This window comes from Equus asinus, chromosome X (assembly GCF_041296235.1).
Source record: "Equus asinus isolate D_3611 breed Donkey chromosome X, EquAss-T2T_v2, whole genome shotgun sequence".
Taxonomy (NCBI): Eukaryota; Metazoa; Chordata; class Mammalia; order Perissodactyla; family Equidae; genus Equus; species Equus asinus.
The window spans coordinates 139,950,674-139,974,167 of NC_091820.1; the positions used below are offsets into that span (position 1 = coordinate 139,950,674).

General features: G+C 44.1%; 3 protein-coding genes across 18 annotated transcripts in view; 2 read left to right on the forward strand and 1 right to left on the reverse strand.

The window, feature by feature from the left end:
- Nucleotides 1-23,494, reverse strand: part of F8 (coagulation factor VIII) — a 141,694-nt gene that overhangs the window by 29,824 nt on the left and 88,376 nt on the right. For 6 of the 16 annotated variants that reach the window (XR_011499947.1, XM_070503318.1, XM_070503316.1 and 3 more), the window contains 8 exons: nucleotides 20,841-20,994; nucleotides 19,219-19,431; nucleotides 18,720-18,969; nucleotides 18,294-18,476; nucleotides 16,749-16,865; nucleotides 16,078-16,149; nucleotides 14,967-15,052; nucleotides 10,698-10,853 (listed from right to left, as the gene is read on the reverse strand). Coding sequence is in view for 11 of the 16 variants with exons in the window: in XM_070503318.1 (XP_070359419.1) it covers nucleotides 10,698-10,853; nucleotides 14,967-15,052; nucleotides 16,078-16,149; nucleotides 16,749-16,865; nucleotides 18,294-18,476; nucleotides 18,720-18,969; nucleotides 19,219-19,431; nucleotides 20,841-20,994 (1,231 nt within the window). In the remaining 5 variants the exon portion in view is untranslated. The other 10 variants (XM_070503317.1, XM_070503321.1, XM_070503327.1 and 7 more) reach the window with 7 other exon arrangements.
- On the forward strand, nucleotides 511-2,560 carry H2AB1 (H2A.B variant histone 1). The gene has a single exon (XM_070503330.1). It carries the CDS (start codon nucleotides 733-735, stop codon nucleotides 1,882-1,884), a length of 1,152 nt encoding a protein of 383 aa, XP_070359431.1. The 5' UTR covers nucleotides 511-732; the 3' UTR covers nucleotides 1,885-2,560.
- On the forward strand, nucleotides 2,722-4,517 carry LOC123282697 (40-kDa huntingtin-associated protein). The gene has a single exon (XM_044764185.2). It carries the CDS (start codon nucleotides 2,845-2,847, stop codon nucleotides 3,958-3,960), a length of 1,116 nt encoding a protein of 371 aa, XP_044620120.2. The 5' UTR covers nucleotides 2,722-2,844; the 3' UTR covers nucleotides 3,961-4,517.

The window sequence follows — 23,494 nt, forward strand, 5'->3', positions numbered from 1 at the left end:
TTAGCAATGAAAACTCCAAAATAAAATTGACAACAAGTCTTTAAAATAGCATAAAAAATACATAGGAATAAATTTAGCCAAGGAGGTGCAAGACTTCTTCGCTGAACACTACAAAGTATTGCTGAAAGAAATTAAAATTGACCTAAAAAAATGGAAAGATATCAGTGTTCATGGATTGGAAGGACTTAATATTGTCAATTTGGCAATACTGCGCAAAGTTATCTACAGATTCAGTGCAATCCCTATCAAAATCCCAATGATCTGTTTTGCAGAAATGTAAAAGCCAATCCTAAATTCATATGAAATTTCAAGGGACCTTGAATGGTGAAAATAATCTTGAAAAAGAAGAAAAAAGTTGGAGGACTCACACTTCCCTATGTCAAAACTTAGCACAAAGCTACAGTTACCAAAACTATGTGGTACTAGCATAAGGATACACACATGGATGAATGGAATAAAATTAAGAGTTGGGAAATCAACCCATAAATCTCTTCACGGGTACATACCCAAAAGCATTGAGAAGAGGTGTTCCCACAGATCCCTGTAGGGGAATGTTCACTGCAGCGCTATTCCCAAGAGCCAGAAGGTGGCCATCACCCAAACGTCCATGCACTGGTGAACGGGTGGATACGCAGCGTGCGGTCTCTCCATACCAGGGAATCTCGCTGAGCCGCGAAGAGGAATGCAGCGCTGATTTGTGCTGCCACGGGGACGAACCACAGCGAAAACGTGATGCTAAGTGAAAGCAGCCAGGCACCAAAGGCCACCGCTTTATGGTACGACTCCATCTGGAGGAAGTCTCCAGAAGAGGCCGACCTCTGTGGACAGGAAGCAAGAGTGGTTGCCTGGGTGCTGGCCGGTGGCGGGCTGGGGTGGGTTTGCGGGGCGGTGGAGGAGTCGGGGTTAGGGGTCGGGTGGGGCCGGCGGGTGGGGAGCGACGGCCGGACGGGCACAGGGGTTTCTTTTTGGGGTGGCGCCAACGTTTTGGAAGCGGGTAGTTGCGACGGTCGCCCGGCCCCGCGGGTGTCCACTTGGTGGCAGTGGGTCGTCCCCACGTCTGTTGTTCTTCTCCGTCCAGGCTCCCAGCCAGGGGCAAGGGAACGCTCCCTCGAAGAGAGGGTCCAGGGCGCAGCGCGAGCAGGCTCGTGCCCGCGCCCTTTCTTGGCGGGCCCAGGCCCGCCACTTCCGGTGGCCAATGGGAGAGCGGTGACCTCACCGGATCTACCTGTCACGGCGCGTGCGCCCAGACCAACTGGGGGCCGGCCCGACGTCGCTAGGATACCGAGGAGGGGCCTGAGTACCGGCCGTCTTGAGAGCTTGGGGCGCCGCCGAGCCTTCGCACCTCGCCTCGCCGAACCTCACCGCACCTGGTCCCGCCGGTGGCACCTCTCCTCACCGCACCGCACCGCGCCGCGCCGAGCCGCGCCGAGCCGAGCTGAGCCGAGCCGAGCCGAGCCGAGCCGAGCCGGAGGCTCCGCATCCCACCGCGCCGCCCAAGAGCTAGGCCCGTCGGAGGAGAACGCGCAGCCCACGCCCAGCATGCCGGGGAATCGCAGCCGTCGTCGTCGAGGGTCCTCCCACGGCCAGGGCCGGCCCCGCTCCCGCACCGCCCGAGCGGAGCTGTCGTTTTCCGTGAGCTGGGTGGAGCACCTCCTGCGGGAGGGCCACTACGCCCGGCGCCTGAGCCCCTCCGCCCCGGTCTTCCTGGCGGCCGTCATCCAGTACCTGACGGCCAAGGTCCTGGAGCTGGCGGGCAACGAGGCCTGCAAGAGCGGCAGGAGGCGCATCACCCCGGAGCTCGTGGACATGGCGGTCCACAACAACGCGCTGCTCAGCGGCTTCTTTGGCGCCACGACCATCTCCCAGGTGGCCCCGGGCCGGTAGTAGCTGCCCAGCGCGACCCGGGTCCCCGGGCCGACCGACCGTCGGGCCCCAGGCCCGCTCACAGCCCCGGGGCGGCCCCAGCCTGTCTGGGGCCTCGGGCACAGTCATGGGAAATCTCTAAGAATAAAGTGTTTCAGGAAACCCGCGTGCGTGCTTCGGTCACTTTGCGCGGGAGGTGCTGGTGCCGGGACATGTCTCCTTGGAGGGAGGGGGAACGGCGGGGGGTGGGCTCGGGGTGGCAGGGAGGAGTCGGGGATGACAGAGAGGAGCGGTGGACAGCGTGGGGTCGCGGGGGGCCTTGGGTGGGAAGGCTGGCTGGGGTGGGGTCGGGGGTGAGGCTGGGTGCGCAAGACTCCGCCACGGGCTCCGAACAAGTCAGAGCCCGGCCACGTCCCCGGAAGGACGGTGTTCGTTGGGAAGGATGGTGTTCGCTGGGGTGGAGCTCAAGTCCGGGACTGCGGCGTCGTGGCCCGGTGAACGTGCAGTGGCGACCGGGGGTGGGGGTGGCGGTGTGGGGCGGGGGGCCGCATGCGGGGGGAGGAGGTGGGCAGAGCGGTGGGCAAGGACTCCAAGGGGGCAGGGGCTTTGACGCGAAGATGGAGGACGGACGGACACTCGAGAAACAGGCAAAGTCGGCATGAGGGCCACGTGGATCCCGAGTTTCGCTTGGGTCGCGTTGCGTTAGAGACGCTGGGGGACGCCCCTAGCAACCTGGGCCAAAGAGCCGTCGCCTAGCAACAGCGGGCGCCCGGCCAGGCCCCGCCCCGTGGGCCCCGATTTGCATACGCAGCTCGCAGCCAGGCCAGGCCCCGCCCCCGACCCGGGTATTTTGCATATCACGGGGGCCACCCGGCGCGCTGGGCCTCTGGAGCGGGACGCAGGGTACGTCGCAGCCCGCCGCCGGCGCCGGCGCGGCCGCCCGGGTGCGTCGGCGCGCCCGGAAGCGCTCGGGCGGCGAACATGGCGGCGTCCGCGGGCGGCCTGGGCGGAGGCGCGGGCCCAGGGCCCGAGGCCGGGGACTTCCTGGCCCGGTACCGCCAGGTGTCGAACAAGCTGAAGAAGCGCTTCCTGCGGAAGCCGAACGTGGCGGAGGCCGGGGAGCAGTTCGCACAGCTGGGCCGCGAGCTGCGCGCCCAGGAGTGCCTGCCGTACGCGGCCTGGTGCCAGCTGGCGGTGGCGCGCTGCCAGCAGGCGCTCTTCCACGGGCCCGGGGAGGCGCTGGCGCTCACCGAGGCCGCCCGCCTCTTCCTGCGGCAGGAGCGCGACGCGCGTCAGCGCCTCGTCTGCCCCGCCGCCTACGGGGAGCCGCTGCAGGCCGCCGCCAGCGCCCTGGGCGCCGCCGTGCGCCTGCACCTCGAGCTGGGCCAGCCGGCCGCCGCCGCCGCCCTCTGCCTCGAGCTGGCCGCCGCCCTGCGCGACCTGGGCCAGCCGGCCGCCGCCGCCGGCCACTTCCAGCGCGCCGCCCAGCTGCAGCTGCCCCAGCTGCCCCTGGCCGCGTTGCAGGCGCTCGGCGACGCCGCCTCCTGCCAGCTGCTGGCGCGCGACTACAGCGGCGCCTTAGCGGTGTTCACGCGCATGCAGCGCCTGGCGCGGGAGCACGGCAGCCACCCGGTGCAGCCGCCGCCGCCGCCGCCGCCGCCGCCGCCGGGGCCCCAGCCCGGACCCGGCGCGGCCCCCGCCCTGCCGGCCGCGCTGCTGCTCCCGAACGCCGGCTCTGCAGCCGCGCCCGCCGCGCTGGGCGCCTTCTCGGACGTGCTGGTCCGCTGCGAGGTGTCTCGCGTGCTGCTGCTGCTCCTCCTGCAACCCCCGCCCGCCAAGCTCCTGCCGGAGCATGCCCACACCCTGGAGAAGTACTGCTGGGAGGCTTTCGACAGCCACGGGCAGGAGAGCAGTGGCCAGCTTCCGGAGGAGCTCTTCCTACTGCTCCAGTCCTTGGTCATGGCCACCCACGAAAAGGACACGGAGGCCGTCAAGTCGCTGCAGGTGGAGATGTGGCCGCTGTTGAGTGCCGAGCAGAACCACCTCCTGCACCTCGTTCTGCAAGAAACCGTCTCCCCCTCAGGACAGGGGATCTGACGGATCACCTTAACCAAGTGACTTTCTGCCTGTTACCAGACCTCACGCCTCCATCCGCCTTTGCGTTTGGGGGCGAAATAAAAGACACGGAACCCGGCGGTTCTACCTTTGTTTATCTCATTCCTCTTGCCACCATAGGAATTTAGTTGACTGAAAGTTACCTGTATGCCAAAGACGCATTTCCGTAATAGTGGGGGAAAATACAATATGATGGAATCGAGGAGAGGACATGGCTCTCTTCCCCCAAGACTGCGACGTAAATTGAGAACCCCTTTTATCCCCTTCCTCCTCTTCTTCCACCCAGCTCTGCCCCGCTCTACCCCCTCCCCCGCACCTTTGCTTCACAGTGAGGATTTTATTTGCACAGCTCTGAGTACTTAAGCTATATAATTTTTTTTTATCGTGACTCTGACTTCTTAGCTTATTTCTATCTGTGTGATCACCCTGTTTCTCCTTTGTTTCATCCGCCCCGTACGTTTCGTGGGAATCATTCAATCCCATACGTCATGTTGTTGTTGCTACAGCCCTGAATCCACGATAAAGCCACTCTAGTACTCCTAACTTGTGGTTTAGATTTACTTCACCTATAAAGTGGGAATCGCTTATCTGCATGTCGGGAGGCAGAAAGCAGAAACAGAGTTGTCTTTCGGCTCCAAGATGTATTCGTTCATTTGCAACTGACGGTGTGCCTGGTATGCAGGCTGTGCCAGGTAATGAATCTGCAGAGATCACTTGCAATGCGGTCCTTGCTCAGATAGCCGCAATGCAAATGTCTCCAATAACCCCGCGACCCTGGGCGAGTCCAGCACAAAAGTGTCAGATGTGCGTTGCAATTCACAGTTCTGGTTCTGTTCTGAGAGGTACGGGGAGTCCATGCAACTTTTACTCGTAGTAGGGAACTTTCTGCGACTCTTACTTAAATATGTAAAATCAGCCTGCTTCTTTGGTACTGTGTGGTCAGGTATGTGCAAGACAGCGTCTTTGTTCCCCAAAAGCAGGATGGCGTTCCATTTTAAAAAACACTAAATTTCCGAGGCTTTTTGGTCCCGATGTTACATGCACACCGGCTTAGCTGTTTTATTTTCTTTACAGTTTTGAGAGTGACAACAAGAACTCTTCAGGATATAATCTCATTCTGAATCACTCCACTTTGGGAAAATGCATCCTTTAGGCTGAACTTGTATACTAATCTTTTGGGGTGGGATTTAAGGACACAGTTTGGGGGTAGATTTTTATTTTGCATTTTGGGGGTGGGGATATGTGGAGGGTAGTCACTATGACTTAAGTGCCTCAAAATGGGTGGGACTTTTGGGGTATTCCTTTCTCCTCCTACTTCAACAGTGTGGAAGCAATGGGTAAGGCAATACATACAGGAGAGGCCCACTTGAGACAGATTCAGCCAGCGTTCCTGGGCTCTCACGTGGCTGCCGGGAAGGGTCCTTTGGAGCCCTAAAAGACTAGTCCAACTTACTGCAAAAGAGGGAACGGTGTATGGCCCTTTGTGCTTTTGCTTTTTCTGGTACACTCCTCTCAATCCAGGCTGCAGGCCTGGCCCGCCGCCTTACTGTCTTGTGAGAAGAATGCTTAGCAAGTATGGACTGTGACTAGTGATAGTATTTGGATTTGGGCTTAAAGAAAAACCTCCTTAGGCCTCTGGTCTAAACTCCTTGCATTGAGGGGGAGGGGAGGGATCACCAGAGAGCCTGGTAATGGGTATATAAGTATAATTTTAGGAGACACTAAAAGTCGTTTTCCGTTTGCCATTGGCTTATTTATATATATCCCTCAGAAACTTCTTAGTACAAATAGCTGGGCGAAGGCCAGATTTCAACAACTTGACAGAGGTCTCTTGCTATATATGAACTTAATATCAAAATAACACTTATTTCTAACATGACCAAAGGTAAGTATTTTTAAAGGACATGATTAGTCTTCTTTTTAATTTGAAAATCAGAGGGAAAGATCCACATCATTGAAATGTTCATTGAAAATTCAAAATTAACATTCAAAATATTATACACTATTGAAAATGGTGGCAGTGAAGCAGTGATCCTTAAAGGGTGTTGGGGTTCCCCTTTCCCCCCTTTATGAGGAACTTCTATGATGAGAAATATTGCTTATGAAAAAATATTTTGTATGTGAATGGTGGTACAAAGATATAAAAACATTTGAGAACCACTGCACTGCAGGAAGATGACTAAGACTGAAATTTGTACATTACGCAAGCTCTGGGATGGAAGGTTCTGGTTAATGTTTTCTGTCTAGGCATCTCTACTGCCATTAGAATAGACCACTAGTCTGCAAACTTCCTGTAAAGGACCAGATGGAAATATTTTAGCCTTTTCAGGCCACAAATGGTCTCTGTCACATAGTCTTTGTTTTTGCAACTTTAAACTTGTAAAAACCATTCTTAGTCCATACAAAAGCAGGTTGTAGTCCAAATCCATGGCTCCAGCTTGGCCACCCCTTTACTAAAACCTAGAATATAGTAGTTACTCAATAACTGTTTATTAAAGGAATGACCCCATGAGAGTAATTAATAACTATTTTATCGTTATCATTGAACACAAAAGACTGAAAATAAATGAACTAGTCATACAACACCAGATTCTAGGAAATGAAAAATAAACCAAAAGAAAATAGAATTTTGAAAGTTTTGAACAGAAATTAATGAATTAGAAAATAACAGCTTCAAATCTATGCTTGATCTTAAGATCGAGAGTTGATTCTTTGAAAATCCAATAGAATCGACAAACACTTGCCAACTTTGATAAAGGGGGAAAAAAGAGATATGTGTATATGTAGATATAGATATATGGTGTGGAAAGGGAGATAGAACTCTAATGTATACATTTACAGAAATCAACTACAGGTAACAGAAAATGAGAATACCAATAATTAGATAAGGAATGGAAAAGGTAGTAAAGTATCTACCACTAAATAAGGCACAAGGCTCAAGTGACTTTTCCATCTAACTTTAATTAAATATGCGATTACTACATTAATTAAAGTATTCTAGAGCAATAGTTTAATGGAAAAAGATGGAAGCTTTTCCACTTCATTTTCAAGTTTAGTATAACTCTCCCGCCAAAACTGATAGAGCACCCAAGAAAGGTAAACCAATTTTATTAATTAGTATAGATAGAAAAATTCTAAATAAAAGTTAGCAAATTAGGGGCTGGCCCCGTGGCCGAGTGGTTGGGTTCGCGCGCTCCGCTGCAGGCGGCCCAGTGTTTCGTTAGTTCGAATCCTGGGCGCGGACATGGCACTGCTCGTCAGACCACGCTGAGGCAGCGTCCCACATGCCACAACTAGAAGGACCCACAACGAAGAATACACAACTATGTACCGGGGGGCTTTGGGGAGAAAAAGGAAAAAATAAAATCTTTAAAAAAAAAAAAAAGTTAGCAAATTGGATCCAGCTAAGTTTTAAATGATTAATACACTATGGCAGAGGGCAGTTTTCCCAGGAATGGAGCACGGTTTCGTGCTGGAGCCCACCAGTACTGGCTTGTGAGAGCCAATTGTGCACATCTGGTCCCATCACTGCATTTAATGACTTTACATCAGCAGCTTGAAATCAGGTATGATGGGAGTATTTACATCATGGAAATCAGCAAATGCTACAAATTAAGGCCTTTCCCCTTGACTGCCCCTACTTTGCCCCAGAGCGAGTTGTTAAACATTTGCCAGCACACCATGGAATGTAAGTATAATTCGACAATAGGAGAGAGAAGAATTGTGATCATATCAAAGATGCTGAAAAAATATTTGATGAAATTCTGCAGCCATTCCAAATAAAGTAGGGGTAGAAAGAAACTTTTTAAATGTGATAAAAAGTTTTTGTTTGAAACTGAACATTAAACAGTGAAATATGCGTTCCATTCCAATTAAAGTCAGGAACAAGATAGGCTTATTTGTTTTATATATATATAAACAAATATATATATATTTGTGTGTCTGTACCTATACTTAATCACAAAAGAATTTAGGATTGCTATTTCCTCTTTACCAGGTCCTGTCAGCATAACGACATCAATGTAATGGACCAGTATGGTGTTCTGTGGGATGTCAAGAAGTTTGGAGTCCCTCGGGTCTATATTATGACAAAGAACAAGGGAGCTGACATCACCCTGAGGCATGAACAGCAAAGTTAATACTCTTGTTCCTTCCTCATAAATGCAAATCTATTCTGATTTTGCTTATCAATAGGAATGAAGAAAAAAGCATTTTCCAGGTCAATAGTTCCATATCAGGTACCTGGGGCTGATACCACATCTGGAATTGCAATTTTTGGTCATCACCACCTGATTAAATTAGTGATGATCTGTCATTTTTCCATGACTCATCTAGCTTTTATAGTGGCTAAACAGGGGCCCTAAGGAGAGGAACCATTGGCTTGTGAGGCAACCATTCCAGTTAAAGTCACTGAAAGACTTATGCAGAGAGGGGATGACTGCTTCAGAAATTGGGGAAAGGTTGCCTCCTCAGGCAAAGGAGGTTCAGGGGGATTTGAAGATTTGCAATTCTCAGCCTCATTCATGTCTACCTAAATATACCCATCCCAGGTCTCAGAGCTTCACTCTTCCACCAGTGCCCTTACCTTAGCATAATGGATAGACCTGGTGGTGGTGACCATTTAATTGCCACTGCAACTCTGCAATTCATATGCTTAGCCCTACCAGGTTGCCACAGCAACTAAATGCCACTGCCAATTTAACCTCCCAATGTCTTCCTCACCATCTGTAACTCATCCCATAGTATCACTGGTGATAATCTGAGAAATTGTGATGCCTACATGGATGTCATGGATTACCCAACATCCAGTCTTCTCCCCAAGCAAGGAAATTATAGCTGTGTTCCTTGAATATATTAGCAACATAACTCTAGAATTCCATTTTGAGGGTCTGTTTCTCGGGGCTACTTCTGGCACTGATGACTGAGACAGGGTTCCAACAAGAAACAGGGAACACTCAAATTAGGATAATTCGAGGAACGTTTAAAAAGGTACTAGGTAGGAAGGTAGGGGCAGGGTATTACTATCCCTAGGCCTGGAGGAATGAGGAGAGGGAGCAGAATCCTAAAAGAGAGAACTAGGTAGATTCTTATAGTGGTTTACAAAAATAACCACAAATTCTTTACATCCCTCCCATTGAGAAGTGGGGTCTCTGTCCCTTCCCCTTGGAGCTGGGTGGATATGTGACTTGCTTATAACCAATAGAACGTATTGGATGTGATGCTACATAACTTAGAAGACCAGATCAGAAAAGGTGATGTAGTCTCCACCTTGTTAGCTGGAGCACTCAAACTTAGAGTCCATAAGATGCCATATAAGAAGTCCAACTACCTTTAGACTGTCATGCTGTGAGAAGCCCAGGCCTCATGGAAAGGCCATGTAAAGTTACTTCAGTCTCAACAGCCCCAGATGCTATCCTAGCTAGGTTAGTTGGCACCAACCACCAGACATGCAAGTGAAGATGCTTCCAGATGATTCTAGCCCCCAGCGGTTGAATCTTCTCAGCTGAGGCCCCAGATATTTTGGAGCAGAGACAGGCCATTCCTGCTGTGCCCTGTTCAAAGTCCTCACCCACAGAATCCATGAACAAAACAAAATGGTTGTTTTTACAATGCTAAGTTTTGGGGTGGTTTGGTATTCAGCAATAGTAACTGGAACAGGTAGAGAAAGCCACTTTGAGGGGAGCAGGGACCTTCAGTGGAGAGATACACCCAAATCGTCTATGAGGAGGGAGCCAGGAAAATAAATATCCTGATCTTTCTCTCCTCCCTTCCTCTGATCTCTTGCCAGTGCTCCCTGTTGGTGAAACCCAACCAAAAGCTAGAGGATAAGGTAGCTTGTCAATGTATTCCACACAGGCCAGGCTCACAGAACAAGACACAGTGTAGAGAAGCAGGAAATGGATCCAAAGGGAAAGAAGTCATCTTGCACAAGGCCATCTGAGGACTTTGAACTCTATTCTGAAGACAAGAGGGAGACATTGAAAGGTTTTAGGCAGGGGACTGATAAGATGATTATCCCGAAAATGATGTGCAGTTTTTATTAGAAAAGAGACTAGAAACAGGTGAAGACTAGTTAGGAATGTAACATAATAGGTCAAGTGTGAGGTGATGGGGCCTCAGGCTGTAGCAACAGCAGTATAAATGAAACAGAAGAGATGTGAGAAGCATTAAAAGAAAGAATTGGCTGGATTTATGGATCAACTCATCAGGGGACATAAAAATGAGGGAAGAGTAGACGATGGTGCTAAGGTTTTAAGCCTGTTTAATTAAGGGTCTTCAGCTCATCCCTAGAGAAGTCATCGTTTCCCAAGGTTTCCCCCATCCCTTTATGTGGAAGATGCAAATCTTCACCTCCATTCATGGTTTTACCCCCTAAACTCAAGACTTTCATCTACTGCCTGCTGGCCATTCAACCTGATTGCCTTACTATCACCTCCAACCTAGAATATCCATAAGCAAACTCACAATCTTATCAATCCATCTAGTCCTGAGTCACATATTTCTGTCAATAGAGCATCTCTTCATTTCTATTATCTGTGAGATCCTTGATGTTACCACATTTTTGTCCATATGTTCATAATGACTTCTATTGCCTATAAATGAAAAATTCTTTTTTGGACTTAAGTTTGTGGAAGCTAGGAGTGTTTGTCCCATTTTTGAAATCTGTCAAAAGCTCTTTAAAAGATTCATGCATTCTCTTGAAAGTTCTCATTACATACCATTAAGGTCCCAGTGGAATTCCCTCGATAACTCTGCCACTTCTTTCCATCAAGACTATACATGATGATAAACTGAGAGATGTAGAGGCTGGAGAACTTCTGACGGGCACCCTGGGTCATGATGCTGTGAATAATCATTGGTGCCAACAGATCCACCTACCAATTAAAAACAACACTTTATTTTAAATGTATGTACCACCTTCTGAAACTATTGGCTTAAGAAGAATCTACATTGATACAGATATGCCCAGTATTGCCTTGGATGTGTAGGTCAGGCTGATACCACTGTTGAAATGTGGATGTGTGTGAAGCTGAGGGATAAATGATGGGAATGAGTAGGAAAGGTGCTTATTGAGTTCCCAACCTACTTTCTGGCAAACTAGACCACTTCCAAATCATTGAGCCCCCATATCCTCTACACACATCCTTTGTGCTACACATATGGACCTGCATAACCTAGGGCTTTGCCCACACCTCAGCCTCAGCTTAACCAAAGCCAGTTTCCTCTCCTCTCCCTAGACCAGACCCTAGCCCGACATCACTATCAGTGACAAATTGCTACCACTCCTTCAAGTGTTAGTTCAGAAACTATTTCTCCTGGTTAGCCTTTCCTGACTCACCCAGACAAATTTAGTGCTGCTTCTTCTGTGCTTCCATTTCACTTTGTATATAACTTCATTATAGTAAATTATTGCACCATATTATAAAGGTTTCTTTGCTTATTTGCTTTCCTTGTTAGACTGAGATCCTTAAGCAGTGAACCTGTTTGAGTCACCTAACCTCTCTGTGTCTCAGTTTCTTTATCTGTAAAGTGGAGATAATAATGGCGTTTATCTCAAAGGGTTACTAGAATGATTAACGAGTTAATACAGGTATTGTGCTGATTTCAGTGCTTTTCTCTTCTCTCTAGCCCCAGCACTTAACAAGGCATCTGATATAATGCTGATACTTAGCAAATGTTTTGGAATGAATGAGTGAATAATGGCAGAGTGGTAAGGAATGGTTGGTTCTTAAAGAAGAGAGCATGGACCATGCAAGTGTTACAGGGGGTATCTACACAGGAATTTTGGCATCAGCTACTGTCCTAACAAGCAAGTCAAAATTGACTTCTCACAGATGCCTGGCACACTCAAATTAGACTGTTGTGACTCTTGTGCTTAATGACTGTCTCCTTCAGTTGACTCTAAGATCCATCCATCCATCCATTCATTCAAAGACTATATTATCTTTAGCACTTGTACATGCCAAGCACTGTTCTGGGTACTGGGAATAGAGTAGTGAATGAGAAAATACAAAGCCCTGCCCTCAGGGAGCTTACATTTGAATTGAGGAAACAGACTACCTTATCTGGTTTTATTTGTGTACAGCATCTAATAGTGATGAGTGCAGGAGAAAAATGAAGCAGGCAATAGGAGAGAGAGTGGCAAGGTCTTCAGAAGCTACAGCACTGTCTTTTACCAGATTAGATGATATTCCCAGTTGAAGACACTTCACGTTTCTTCTTGGTATTGGGGCATAAACAACTGAAAGCACCAGGTACAAAGGTTATGCCTTTTGTTGAATTGACTTGTATTGTTTCTTCATGTAGGAGTAGGAGAGGTCTTTTTTGGACTACTGACTATGGCACCTTCTAGCAGTTTTAATAAAACCTTGCCGGCTGCTTTTTCTGCCTACATTCTATAACTGAGGAAGTCCTGGCAAGCTGCCAATCTTATCTACTTCATCTTCTTGTTGTGCCTCTTCTGCATTATAATTGGAATCTTGGAGCAATTTGGCAATTACAGATTCAATATTTTCACTTATGTATCCAGCCAGGTATGTGTGACAGAAAGACACATCTTTATACAAGGAAGTAAGCAAGTCAGTAATGAGTCACGCAGTATACAAATACAAATATTGCAGCTGGATGCCTCCCTGGAGTCTGCCAACTGCCTGCTGCTGATTGCCTGGTCTTGGTCACCTGCTGCCCCTCAAGCCAGCCCAGTGCTCTTATGCCTGGTGGCCTGGCTGTTGTGCACTCTTTAGGCCTTCTCACCGGAATAGAGACCTGCCCCAACTCCTCTCCATGTCAGCACCCCCCTCAACTCCAACTCCCTGCCTGCTGGCTCCCTGGAACCATTTCTTTATTTTACAAAGTATGAATATCTGGATTTCAGTAGGACAGATGGCAAAAAACACCTTGAGGATAAGGTGGTTTAACACAGATTGGATAATAATACAATTAGGTGGATTCGTAACTGGTTCAATTACCATAATCAAACAGTGGTAGTTAATAGATGGTTATCAACCTAAAGGGAGCATCTAGAAGCAGTATAGTTTAATGATTACAACTTAGGTCTCTGAAGTGCAAATATCAGGGTTTGAATTTTTGGCTCAGCTACATATTGGCTGTGTGACTTGGGGCAAGTTATTTAACTTTTCTGTGCTTCAACTTCCTTATCTGAAATAAGCATGATAATAACATCTACCTCATAAGGTTGTGGTAAGGATTTAATAGCTTGATTTGTCTTAAGCACATAGTAAGAAAGCCCTGTCTACTTCAATATTTTGATCATGACTTTGCTAAAGTAGAAAAAGTTTACTGTCAAGTAAGTAAATTATACGAAACTGGGTAGACTAGGAAATACTTTGGGAGACAGAAGCTTGGCGAGCTGGAACAATGGGCCAAATCTAATAAGGGGAAACTTAACAGAGTATGTCACTCAGGGTTCTTTGGTGAGGAATGGAAAAGTGACTCTATTTACTAGTCTCATCAGATTGTATCCGGTGAGAGAGATGTAATTCCCCAAATGGAAATGAGAACACTATTACAAAAAAATAAATAGAACAGATGCAGGGCAGCCAAATAGATTAAAATGCCCACTACATAGAGATACATGTAACGTTGAAAGTGCTAACCACAGAAATACAAGGTGAGAACATGTGGTTTGGAGCCTCATAAATAAACAAACAAAAATACTTAGGAATTACTGAACAGTCAGCTCAAATTGAGTCATAATTGGCAATGCCTACAAAACAAAAACAGATGAGCTGATGTAGCATTAACAGATGTGCTCTTTGCATCTGCTTACTGGTAAACCGGTTCATTTTCCCCTGATCCCTATATATTATTTTAACCTCAGGAAAAATAGAAGAGTGGATGCAAACTTGCAAAGGAGGAAAATATGTAGGGGAATGTCATCAGCCAACTAAGATAAGGAAGAAGGAAGCTGGTGCGCTATGAGAAGAGGATGGAGGTAGGGGAATCGGTGGTAAAACGTGTGTACATTATTCCCTCTCCAGGCTGTGAGTAGCAGAGGTAGGAGGCATGTTAGACAAGTTGAGAGCAAAGCTGGAAGCAGGGACGTTTTCTCCCTTTTCCTGTTTGGGCTCTAGAAGGAACTTACCCTGGTGGTTAGGCAGAGAGGCTGAGTTGGCACTTCCAAGATACCCTCAGTGCTCATGTGACAATGGAAGGGACCCGAAAGTTCCCATATGTATGCCCTTGAAAGGGTCACAGTCCTGAATGATCACATGTTGACACGATAATGTTTTTGGATATGTTGGGTTAAATAAAGTGTGTTATTTCAATGAATTTCACGTTTCTTTTTTAATGCGGCTACTAGGAAATGTAAAATTACACATGTGGTTTGCATTTGTGGTTCACCTTATATTTCTATTGGAAAGTACTGCTCTAGGGGAAATGGGGGAGTGAGAAAATCTGAAAGACTGAGTCATTAAAAAGAAATTGAATTAGCCCAAAGACACTATCATGGTTATTGGCTCTAAGTTAGTTTACCAGATTGGACCAACTGCAGTAGGTGTTTACCCAGTGGTGCAGAATTTGTGAAGCAGACAGATTCGATTTTTAAAAAATAGAGAAGCCACATTTTCTCAGCTTGTGAGATAGGGGATTGGCCCATTTGTTTTTGTGTTAAAATGAGGGAATTGGAGGACTCAAGGACACCTAGGCAGTTGGAGGCATCTAATAATAGAATACACGGTCTTGGGAGGTGGTGAGTTCAATGTTATCACAAGTACTCAGATGTTCTAATCCCAGTAGAAAGATTAAAAACATAGGAATAGAACACATCAGCATACTCAATTCTATTGCCAAGTCTTTCATTCCTGATTGTTTTTGCACAAATAATAAGCCACTCTGTTCTTGAGTTCTTTCCTCATCTGTTACCTGAAGTTTGATGAAAATGACTTCAGTATAAAGGGGATGCATAATGCTTTGAGCTTGCAAGAAGAATATGTGATGTGATTGAATGTGATGCATTTTCTAACCTTGATCCAGGAAAAGGGATCCTTGGTGCTCCAGGCATTGATTGATCCAGAATAATGAAGTCTGGCCAGCTTTGGGGCCCACTGTCCTTTGCCCAAGAAAGGGGAGAGAGATTAGATTCAGTTGGGTTGGTCCTAGACACTTGGGAATAAAATCACTCTCTTGAGAAAGGTTAATCCTAGCTGTGGAAAATATAAAGGCATAAAGCATAGTGGTATCAATAACTCCTTAAGTGTTTTGCTTGTCCTTGTTGTCCATTTTATTTTCTAGAATTTAATAATTTTGTTGACTGTTAGCACCTCTAATTCGTTGATACTGGAATGTGTTACCAGCACTACCAAATAATATTATTATTTTTTTATTACATAATGTATGTTCATTGTCGAAAAATTATAAAATAAAAAATAATTTAAAATAAAAATAAAAGAAATAAAAAACATCATCCTTCCACCCAGAGAAAAATACCATTTTAGTATATATGTCTCCAGCTCTTTTTAAAAGGGAATTTTTTCCCTCTAAAACAGGAGTTGGCAAACTTTTTTCTGTAAAAGGCCAGATAGCAAATAATTTAAGCTTTGCAGATCATTTGGTCTCTGTTGCAACTACTTAACTGCTGTTGTGAGTGAAAGCAGCCAAAGACGATTATAAATGAATGGGTGTGGCTGTGTGCCAATATCACACTTTATTTATGGACACTGGAATTTGTTTGAGAAACTGACTATAGATTCTATTCAAGCTTTACTATCACCAGTCATATAAAAGTGTAGCTTCCTGCTACAGTGAAGAGAATGGACTCAAGGGGAGCAATATTGAAGGCAGGCAGGACATTTAAGGAGGCGGTGGCATTGCCCAGGTGAGAAGTGATGGTGGCTTGAATTAAGATGGTCACAGTGGGAAATGGAGAAAATGGATTTGAGAGGCAACTATGGAGTAGAATTAATAGAAGCATGAAGATGGATTGGTTATCTGAATGTCTCCAATAGAAATAAAAAGGGTTTACAATGTACACCTGAAAGTTATATAATGTTATAATCCAATGTTACTGCAATAAGAAAAAAAGAAATAAAAAAGGTATAATCAGCCCAGTTCTGGAGAGAAGACAATAGTGTTTACCATATTGTCCTGAAGCTGTAATCTGAAAATCTCTAATGTGTCCAGAAGCCATTCCCAGTGGAGTCTGACACTCTGAAATCAAACGAGGAAAACACAATAGCTAGAAGTGCAGACAATTTAGCTTCTCAAATGCAAGTCCATGAAAATGGGAGAACACCAACAAATGCTCACATTTTTTAGTGCTTACTATGTGCCAAGAACTGTACTAAATATTTTATTGTACTGTCTCATTTAATTCACCCCAACATGTGCTAGAAGTATTCACACTTTGCAGCAGAGGAAACTAAGGTCCATACATAAGGAGACCAGTAGTTCTCTTACTTGTTTGGGGTTAACCCTTAAACTCTTCCAAGTTATCTTTGATAATTGAAACAAAGGTAAGTTTCAAAGTTTACTCTTGGAGGTTCACAAAGTTTTGAAAATGAAGAGATATTTTTTAGCACCAGTTTGTTAAATATTTGGAGCTACAGGTTCAAAGTGTTCAAAGCTTCAACCATACCTGCCCTCCCCTGAGGACTCTGATGATTTCTACCAGCAGTATTCATTTTAGAATTGATAATGACTGTGAGCTTATATTTATTTCTTGACGAAGGCAATCACTCTAGGCAGGAGAAAAGCTGTATGGAAGTAGGCTGGGTAGGCAGAGAGCCTCTGCCCACAGTGTTACTCACTCTTGCTGTACACCAGAAAAAGAGTGCTCATCCCAGCTTGTAGGTGCTCGCCAATAAGGCATTCTATCCGCCAAATTCCAGCTTTGGATGGTAGCATTTCCACTGTCTCAAAAACACCTTATGAAAAACAAAAGGAACAAAAAGTACCTCTTTTCACTAAAAAAAATGAGCATGAGCTACATTGGCTTATGCAGAATATCAAAAGAGATCTACCTAAGTCAGTTCCACCACTCTTGAACCCCTCAAACCCAAAGTGCTTGTTATGTGACCCCTACAGTCGGAGGCACTGGAGATTGAGTTTTGACAGTCCCTCACACTGGGAGATGGGAGAGACAGGGTGACAGAATGTTTTGGTAGTGGAGACAGGAGAAAACTACTGCATCAGGATTGGCCTGCATGCTCAGGATTTTTCAGAGCCAAAGGTGTATTTCCAATTGACCAGGTGGGCTGCCTAGGAGAAGGCAGTCAGGGTGAGGTCCTCATGGATCTAGTCCACCAGGACTCCTTGAGGGCTAAAGTAACCCCAGCAGCAAGAAGCTGGAGATGAATGCTGATGGGCTGAGGAATGAGTCACAAGTGACCACCCAGAATAAAGGTGGAACCAGCCAGGTCAAGGGGATTTCATGAGAGAGGGTCCCAACAGGGAGTCTCTGAGGAGCCCCTGAAAGTACCCTACAAGAAAAAGAGTCAGGTTTAAATATCTGCCAGGTGCAGGCAGTATGAACTTGGCTCACAATGACAGTGCCACTCTGTAAGAACTGCCCTATCCCTAACCCTTACCCTCTCCATGCTGGAGTTCAAAGCAGCAGCCAGCAAGGGGTTGGGGGGGAAGCACAATACGCATAAGGTAGAGAAACAGAGGACTCAACCACACCTCCCTTTCCCAGTGCAGTCTTCCAGCCTGGTGCAGGCTCAAGATGGGGGAGGAAAGACTGAAGTCAGATCACGTTTAGAATTTTGATTAATATCTTGGAGCGCGATATTGTAATTTCTGACTTGAACTATATTTATAATGTAAAGTGACTGCAGAATTCTTTATTACTTAAGAGTGAGCAAAAAAGTCACCAAGCATATCATAATTTTTACACAGAAACAGGAGAAGGCTACTCCCACTATTAAACCTGTTTTAAAGAGACAGCGAGGAACTAAAATGCAGCTGTGTTTTGATTGACATTGTGAGTAGTGCTTAATCAATATACTGGCTACACACATAAACAAATCACTCTTTGGATAACTGCTGGTGTCATGTGAGATGTGAGAGGGGAAAAAAAAACCTTTTTCCTAGGAAAGTGCTGCGACGTTAATTACCCATTTATTCTGTTCTATTTCCTTTATAGCACATTATCTGTGTCTGAGATTATCATGTTCATTTGCTAATTTATTTATTATCTCTCTGCAGAGTAAAGTTACTTGAAATAGTAAGTTACCCGAGAGCAGGGAGTTGGTTTGCTTTGTTCACTGACTGTATCCCCAGTGCCTAGACCATTTAAAGTCAGTCCTCAACAAGTTCAGCAGGTAGAAGAAAGAGTATGAACTAGCTCATACCCGGATAGAGGTTGTAGACTGCCATTTTATACTCCTCTTTTTTCCGCACAGTGAACACGTGTCCACTGAAATGAATAGAATGGATGTTTTCATTGCTGCCCATGCTGAGCAGATACCATCGAATTTTTTGATCCTGAGCCATTACTAAGCCAGGTAGTGTGTCCATCACGTAGCCATTGATTGCTGGAGAAGAACAGAGAGAAGGCTATTAAAATCCATTGTAGAAATTTCTTTCCCTCCACTCCAGTCAAAAATATTCATTCCTATGAGGACTCTGCTCCCATATATATATATATATATATATATATATATATGTACACATATACTCTCAATTCACACAATGTCCAAGCCTTAGGCTCAAGGCTCATTTCTTGTAGCACATGCCACATTTCACAGTAAGTAATATTGGGGTGTGGGATATATTACCATGGAAGCGATAATTTTCTTTAAAAGTGGGGTCCTCCGTCTGGATATTGCAGGGAGCCCTGCAGTTCCTTTCCATGTTTTCAGTGAAGTACCAACTCTTGGTCTCATCAAAAATAGTGAAAAACAGAGCAAATTCCTGCACTGTCACTTGTCTCCCATGAGCAGGGTTCAGCGTGTTAGCATGGCAGATCAGAAGGGGTCCAACTAAGCCTGAGTGCACATCTTTGTCCTGGGAGGGAAGACAGCAATCCTATGAGCAACAGGAATGGATTTCTCATCAACTTTTATGCCACTCCAACCCACTCCCCATCTCCCCACAGTACAATTCATCCTCTTCAGTAGATTCCAGAGTGATATTTCTAAAACACAAATATAATGGCATCTGTCCTATTTAAAGCTTCCCATTTGCTTAGGTTAAATACCAAAAATTCGTAGCAGATAACACCAAGACCATTTCCTTTAAACCAGAAAGTGGCCAGCACAACGTAGACCTGCTTACCAGATCAACATCAGAAAAATAAGCCCAGGCTTTGCAGTCAAACTCATCTTTAGTGGGTGCCATATGATGCTGCACTTTCCAAAAGTAAACTTCGGTTTCATTAGGTTTGACAAACTTTTTTCTAGGTTCTGCTCCTTGCCTCTGATCATCCTCATAAGAAATAAGGCTAGAATAGAAGGAGTAGGGACGAGAGGCCTGGTTTTTGAAAGTTACCTACAGAGCAAAAAAAAGAATGCAAACATAATGTTTTAGGATCCTATAAAGTCCTTAGCTTAGGGTTTACATCCCTAATAGTAATGCCTATTTGGGGGGGTTTATCAAAGTTTTTAATACTTGGAGGAAGTGCTACAGAGGAGGGATGTTGTTAGAACCCAAACTTAAAGATCCACACAGGAAACTCTGAGGAATTTTTGAATTCTAAAATCTTTAAGGCATGAACTAAAAGTTGCAAAGGAGAAAATTCCTAAATACTTAAAACAATTCCAAAGTAAAACGGAAAATATCACCACAGGGGTTTAAGAGACCATAACCCCAGGAGTTGATACTTAAGTTAAGGTTCCTCATGACAAATTCCATGTGATCTTTAAAAAAGACTTTTTTCAGATTTTAAAAAATTACACATTTCATAGAACATATGGAAAGTAAAATAAAATTCAAGCCAAAAAAATATCCACTCACAATCTCATAATTTTTGATCCTTCTATATACTTCATGTAAACAATCAATTGGGACAATGGCTAAGTATTTTTGGAAAAAATTAAACTACTTTGCTCTTGGGCTCACAGAATGCACCAAAATAACTTTTGGCTTACAGGAATTACTGATGGATTAAAAAGTTAGATGTTAAGAAATTAAATTGTGAAAGAAAGTTGAAGAAAGTATAGGTGATTTTAAGACAAAAACCTCTGTATAGGGAAGGATTTTTATAAATATTAAAACTATGAAAATGTAATAAAGGAAAATTTTGTGGGTTACTATATGAAAATTCAAACTTGTTTTATTTAAAAAACCACCATATATAAAATTAAGAGACAACAAACTTGGAAAATACTATTCAGTAAAAAGATCAATGAGCTACAATATATAAGGTAATATAAATTGATAAGTAAAGCACTCCCTCAAAAAATGTCAAATGTGCAAAGGACATTAACAGATAATTCACTAGAGAAAGTCTTAAAATGTTCATGTACATTGCACTTCTGGAATTTTGTCCTAGGAAAAAGGTTGTGATTGCCACATTATTTAAATAGGGAAAAAAATAAACGAGCTAAAAGGTCATTCAAAGTAAAATGGTTAAGTAAACTATAAATTCATATAATAGACTATCATGCCATTATTTTAAAAAGATACTCAGGAAGTGTTTTTAATGACATAAGAAATGTTTATGACATGCTATTTAGTCAAAAAAGTGGAATTATACATTGTATAATTTGGAACACATAAAGAGAAGACTGCATAGGAAAAAGATAACATACAGCAAAATAATTATTGGATTATTTTTCAACTTCTTTATTTTCTATACTTTAAAAATTTTCAGAAGTGAGAATATGTTATTCTTGTAATCAGAAATAAAGAAAACATATAGGATTAATTTGCTTGTAATTCCATTGTCCTCAACTCACCATGATATTGTCTTCAACTTCTGCTCTTATGTATGGCCCCAAGAGTCCCAAGTGTTCATTTAGTTCTCCACGGTATAAGGGCTGAGTAAAGGAGCCATCAGTGAATTCCTGGAAAACCACCTTCTTGAACTGAGGGACATCTCCACTCTGGGCCCTGAAGAAAAAACCAGAGGAAAAGCAATATCCTTATGGACCAGGTGGGTAGAAATGCCACACATTCTTGCCTTCCCTGTATTTAAGATACATTTAGTAGAACTGATGATTAATTGGAAGTGTACTAGGTAGGGGAGAAAGAGGGATTAAAGATAACTTCTGGGTTTCTGAATCGGGTAAATGAATGGATGGTGAGGCAATTCACTGAGATGGGGAGCCCCAGAGGAGAAGTAGGTTGGGGTATACAGTTTTGGACACACAGGACATCTATGTGAATTAAATTAGCAAATACACGGAGGTTGGGAGTTTACAAAAGAAGTCTGGATGAAGATCATCCATATTTAGATAGTATCCAAATCACATGAGTGGCAAAGCCAGTAGTCAATTTTTTTATGTCCTCATCTTACTTGACATGTAAGCAACATTTTGCATAGTTAACCACTCCATCCTCCTTGACATACTCTTTCCAGGCTTCACTAGTGTGTAAATTCCATGAAAGCAGGGGGTTTTGTCTGATTTGTCCCGCTATTTTTCCAGTAGCTAGAACAAGTGCCTGGCACATAGTAGGTGTTTAACAAATATTTGTTGCCTGTTGACTGGATGTAGGGTTTATAAACATATTCTAAATATAAGAGAGGCTCAGGGTTCAGTCCTGGGAGCTCTTTTCTTTACTTTTTAAAAAATCTGTTAGAATTGTGCACTAAAACTATGCAATAAAGTGCATAAAACATAAATGTTTTTGGATAAAAATGCAACTACCATCCTGATCAAGAACATCGCCAGAAACCCAGGAGACTCATTGTATATACCTTTCCAATTACATCCTCTCCCTCTCCATCCGGTTCAGATGTTCATGATAATTACTTCTTTCCTTTTCTTCATAATTGTACCGCTTATGTACGCATCCCTAAAGAATATAGTCTAGTTTTGCCTCTTTATGAAGTACGTAAATGGAACCATATCGTATACGTTCTTTTGTTTCTGGCTTCTTTTACTTAGCATTATGGTTGCGAGATTCATCTACATTGTTGTGTGTTGCTATAGTTTGTTCATTCCCTTTGCTATATAGTATTCCACGTGTGAATATACCACAATCAAGGACATTCGAGTTGTTTCTAATTTTTTTTTTTAAAGATTTTATTTTTTCCTTTTTCTCCCCAAAGCCCCCCAGTACATAGTTGTATATTCTTCGTTGTGGGTCCTTCTAGTTGTGGCATGTGGGACGCTGCCTCAGCGTGGTCTGACGAGCAGTGCCATGTCCGCGCCCAGGACTCGAACCAACGAAACACTGGGCCGCCTGCAGCGGAGAGTGCGAGCTTAACCACTCGGCCACGGGGCCAGCCCCGAGTTGTTTCTAATTTTTGATGGTTACACGTAGTCCTGCTATGAACCTTCTTGTACATGTCTTTTGGTGAAGCTATACATGCATTTCTGTTGGGCACATACCAAGGAGTGGAATTGCTGAGTACGCATGTGTTCAGCTTTGGTAGCTACTACCACACTGTTTTCCAAAGTGGCTGCATCATTTTCCATTTTTGTTGGCAATGTATAAGAGTTCCATTTGCTCCAAATCTTCACAAGCATTTGATAGTGACTGTGTTTTTACATTTTTGGCCATTCTAGTGGTTGTATAGCAGTGTCTCTGTGGTTTTATTTCACATTTACTTGATTAATAATGGGGTTAAGTATTTGCATTTGGGTTGCACTGAATCTATAGATCAGTTTGGGGATAGTTTTCACCATATTGCCAAGATACATCATGTACATGGACTGGAAAGCTTTCAGAGGGTCTGCATTTAATATGATGCTTGGTGTAGATTTTTGTAGATACTCTTTCTCAAATTAAAGGAATTTCTTTCTAATTTGCTAAAAATTTTAAAATCATGCATGGATGCTGAATTTTAAGCAAACACTTCTTTTCATGTAATGAGAGGGTTATATGTTTTTCTACTTTATCTTGTTAACATGACAAATTACAGTGGTCTTGAAAAATGTTAAATCAACATCATAATCCAGGGATTACACTGATGTATTTGTCTATCCTTGTATCAGTGCCCCACTTTATTAATTACTGTAGCTTTACAGTAAGTCCTGATATCTGGCAGCATCATTCCTTCATCTTCAAGATTTCTCTCTATGCACTGCTTTAGCTACATATTAGAAGTTTCAATACATCATATTTACATTTTCATTCAGTTAAAAATATTTCTAATTTCCATCATAATTTCTTCTTTGACAAACATTATTTAGAAGTGTGTTGCTTAATTTCCCGTTAACTTTCTAATAGATTTAATGTTTAATTTATTAGAGAAGATATTTTATATATTTTCAACCCATTAAAATTTCTTGTTTTGTGGCACAGCGTATGGTCTACTTTAGTAAATGTTCCATGTGAACTTGAAAAAATGTTAAATCTGCAATTGTTGGGCGTGCTTCACTGATTATGTTCAAATCCTCTATATCTTATTGATGTTTGGGTCTGTTCTTTAAATCAGTTATCT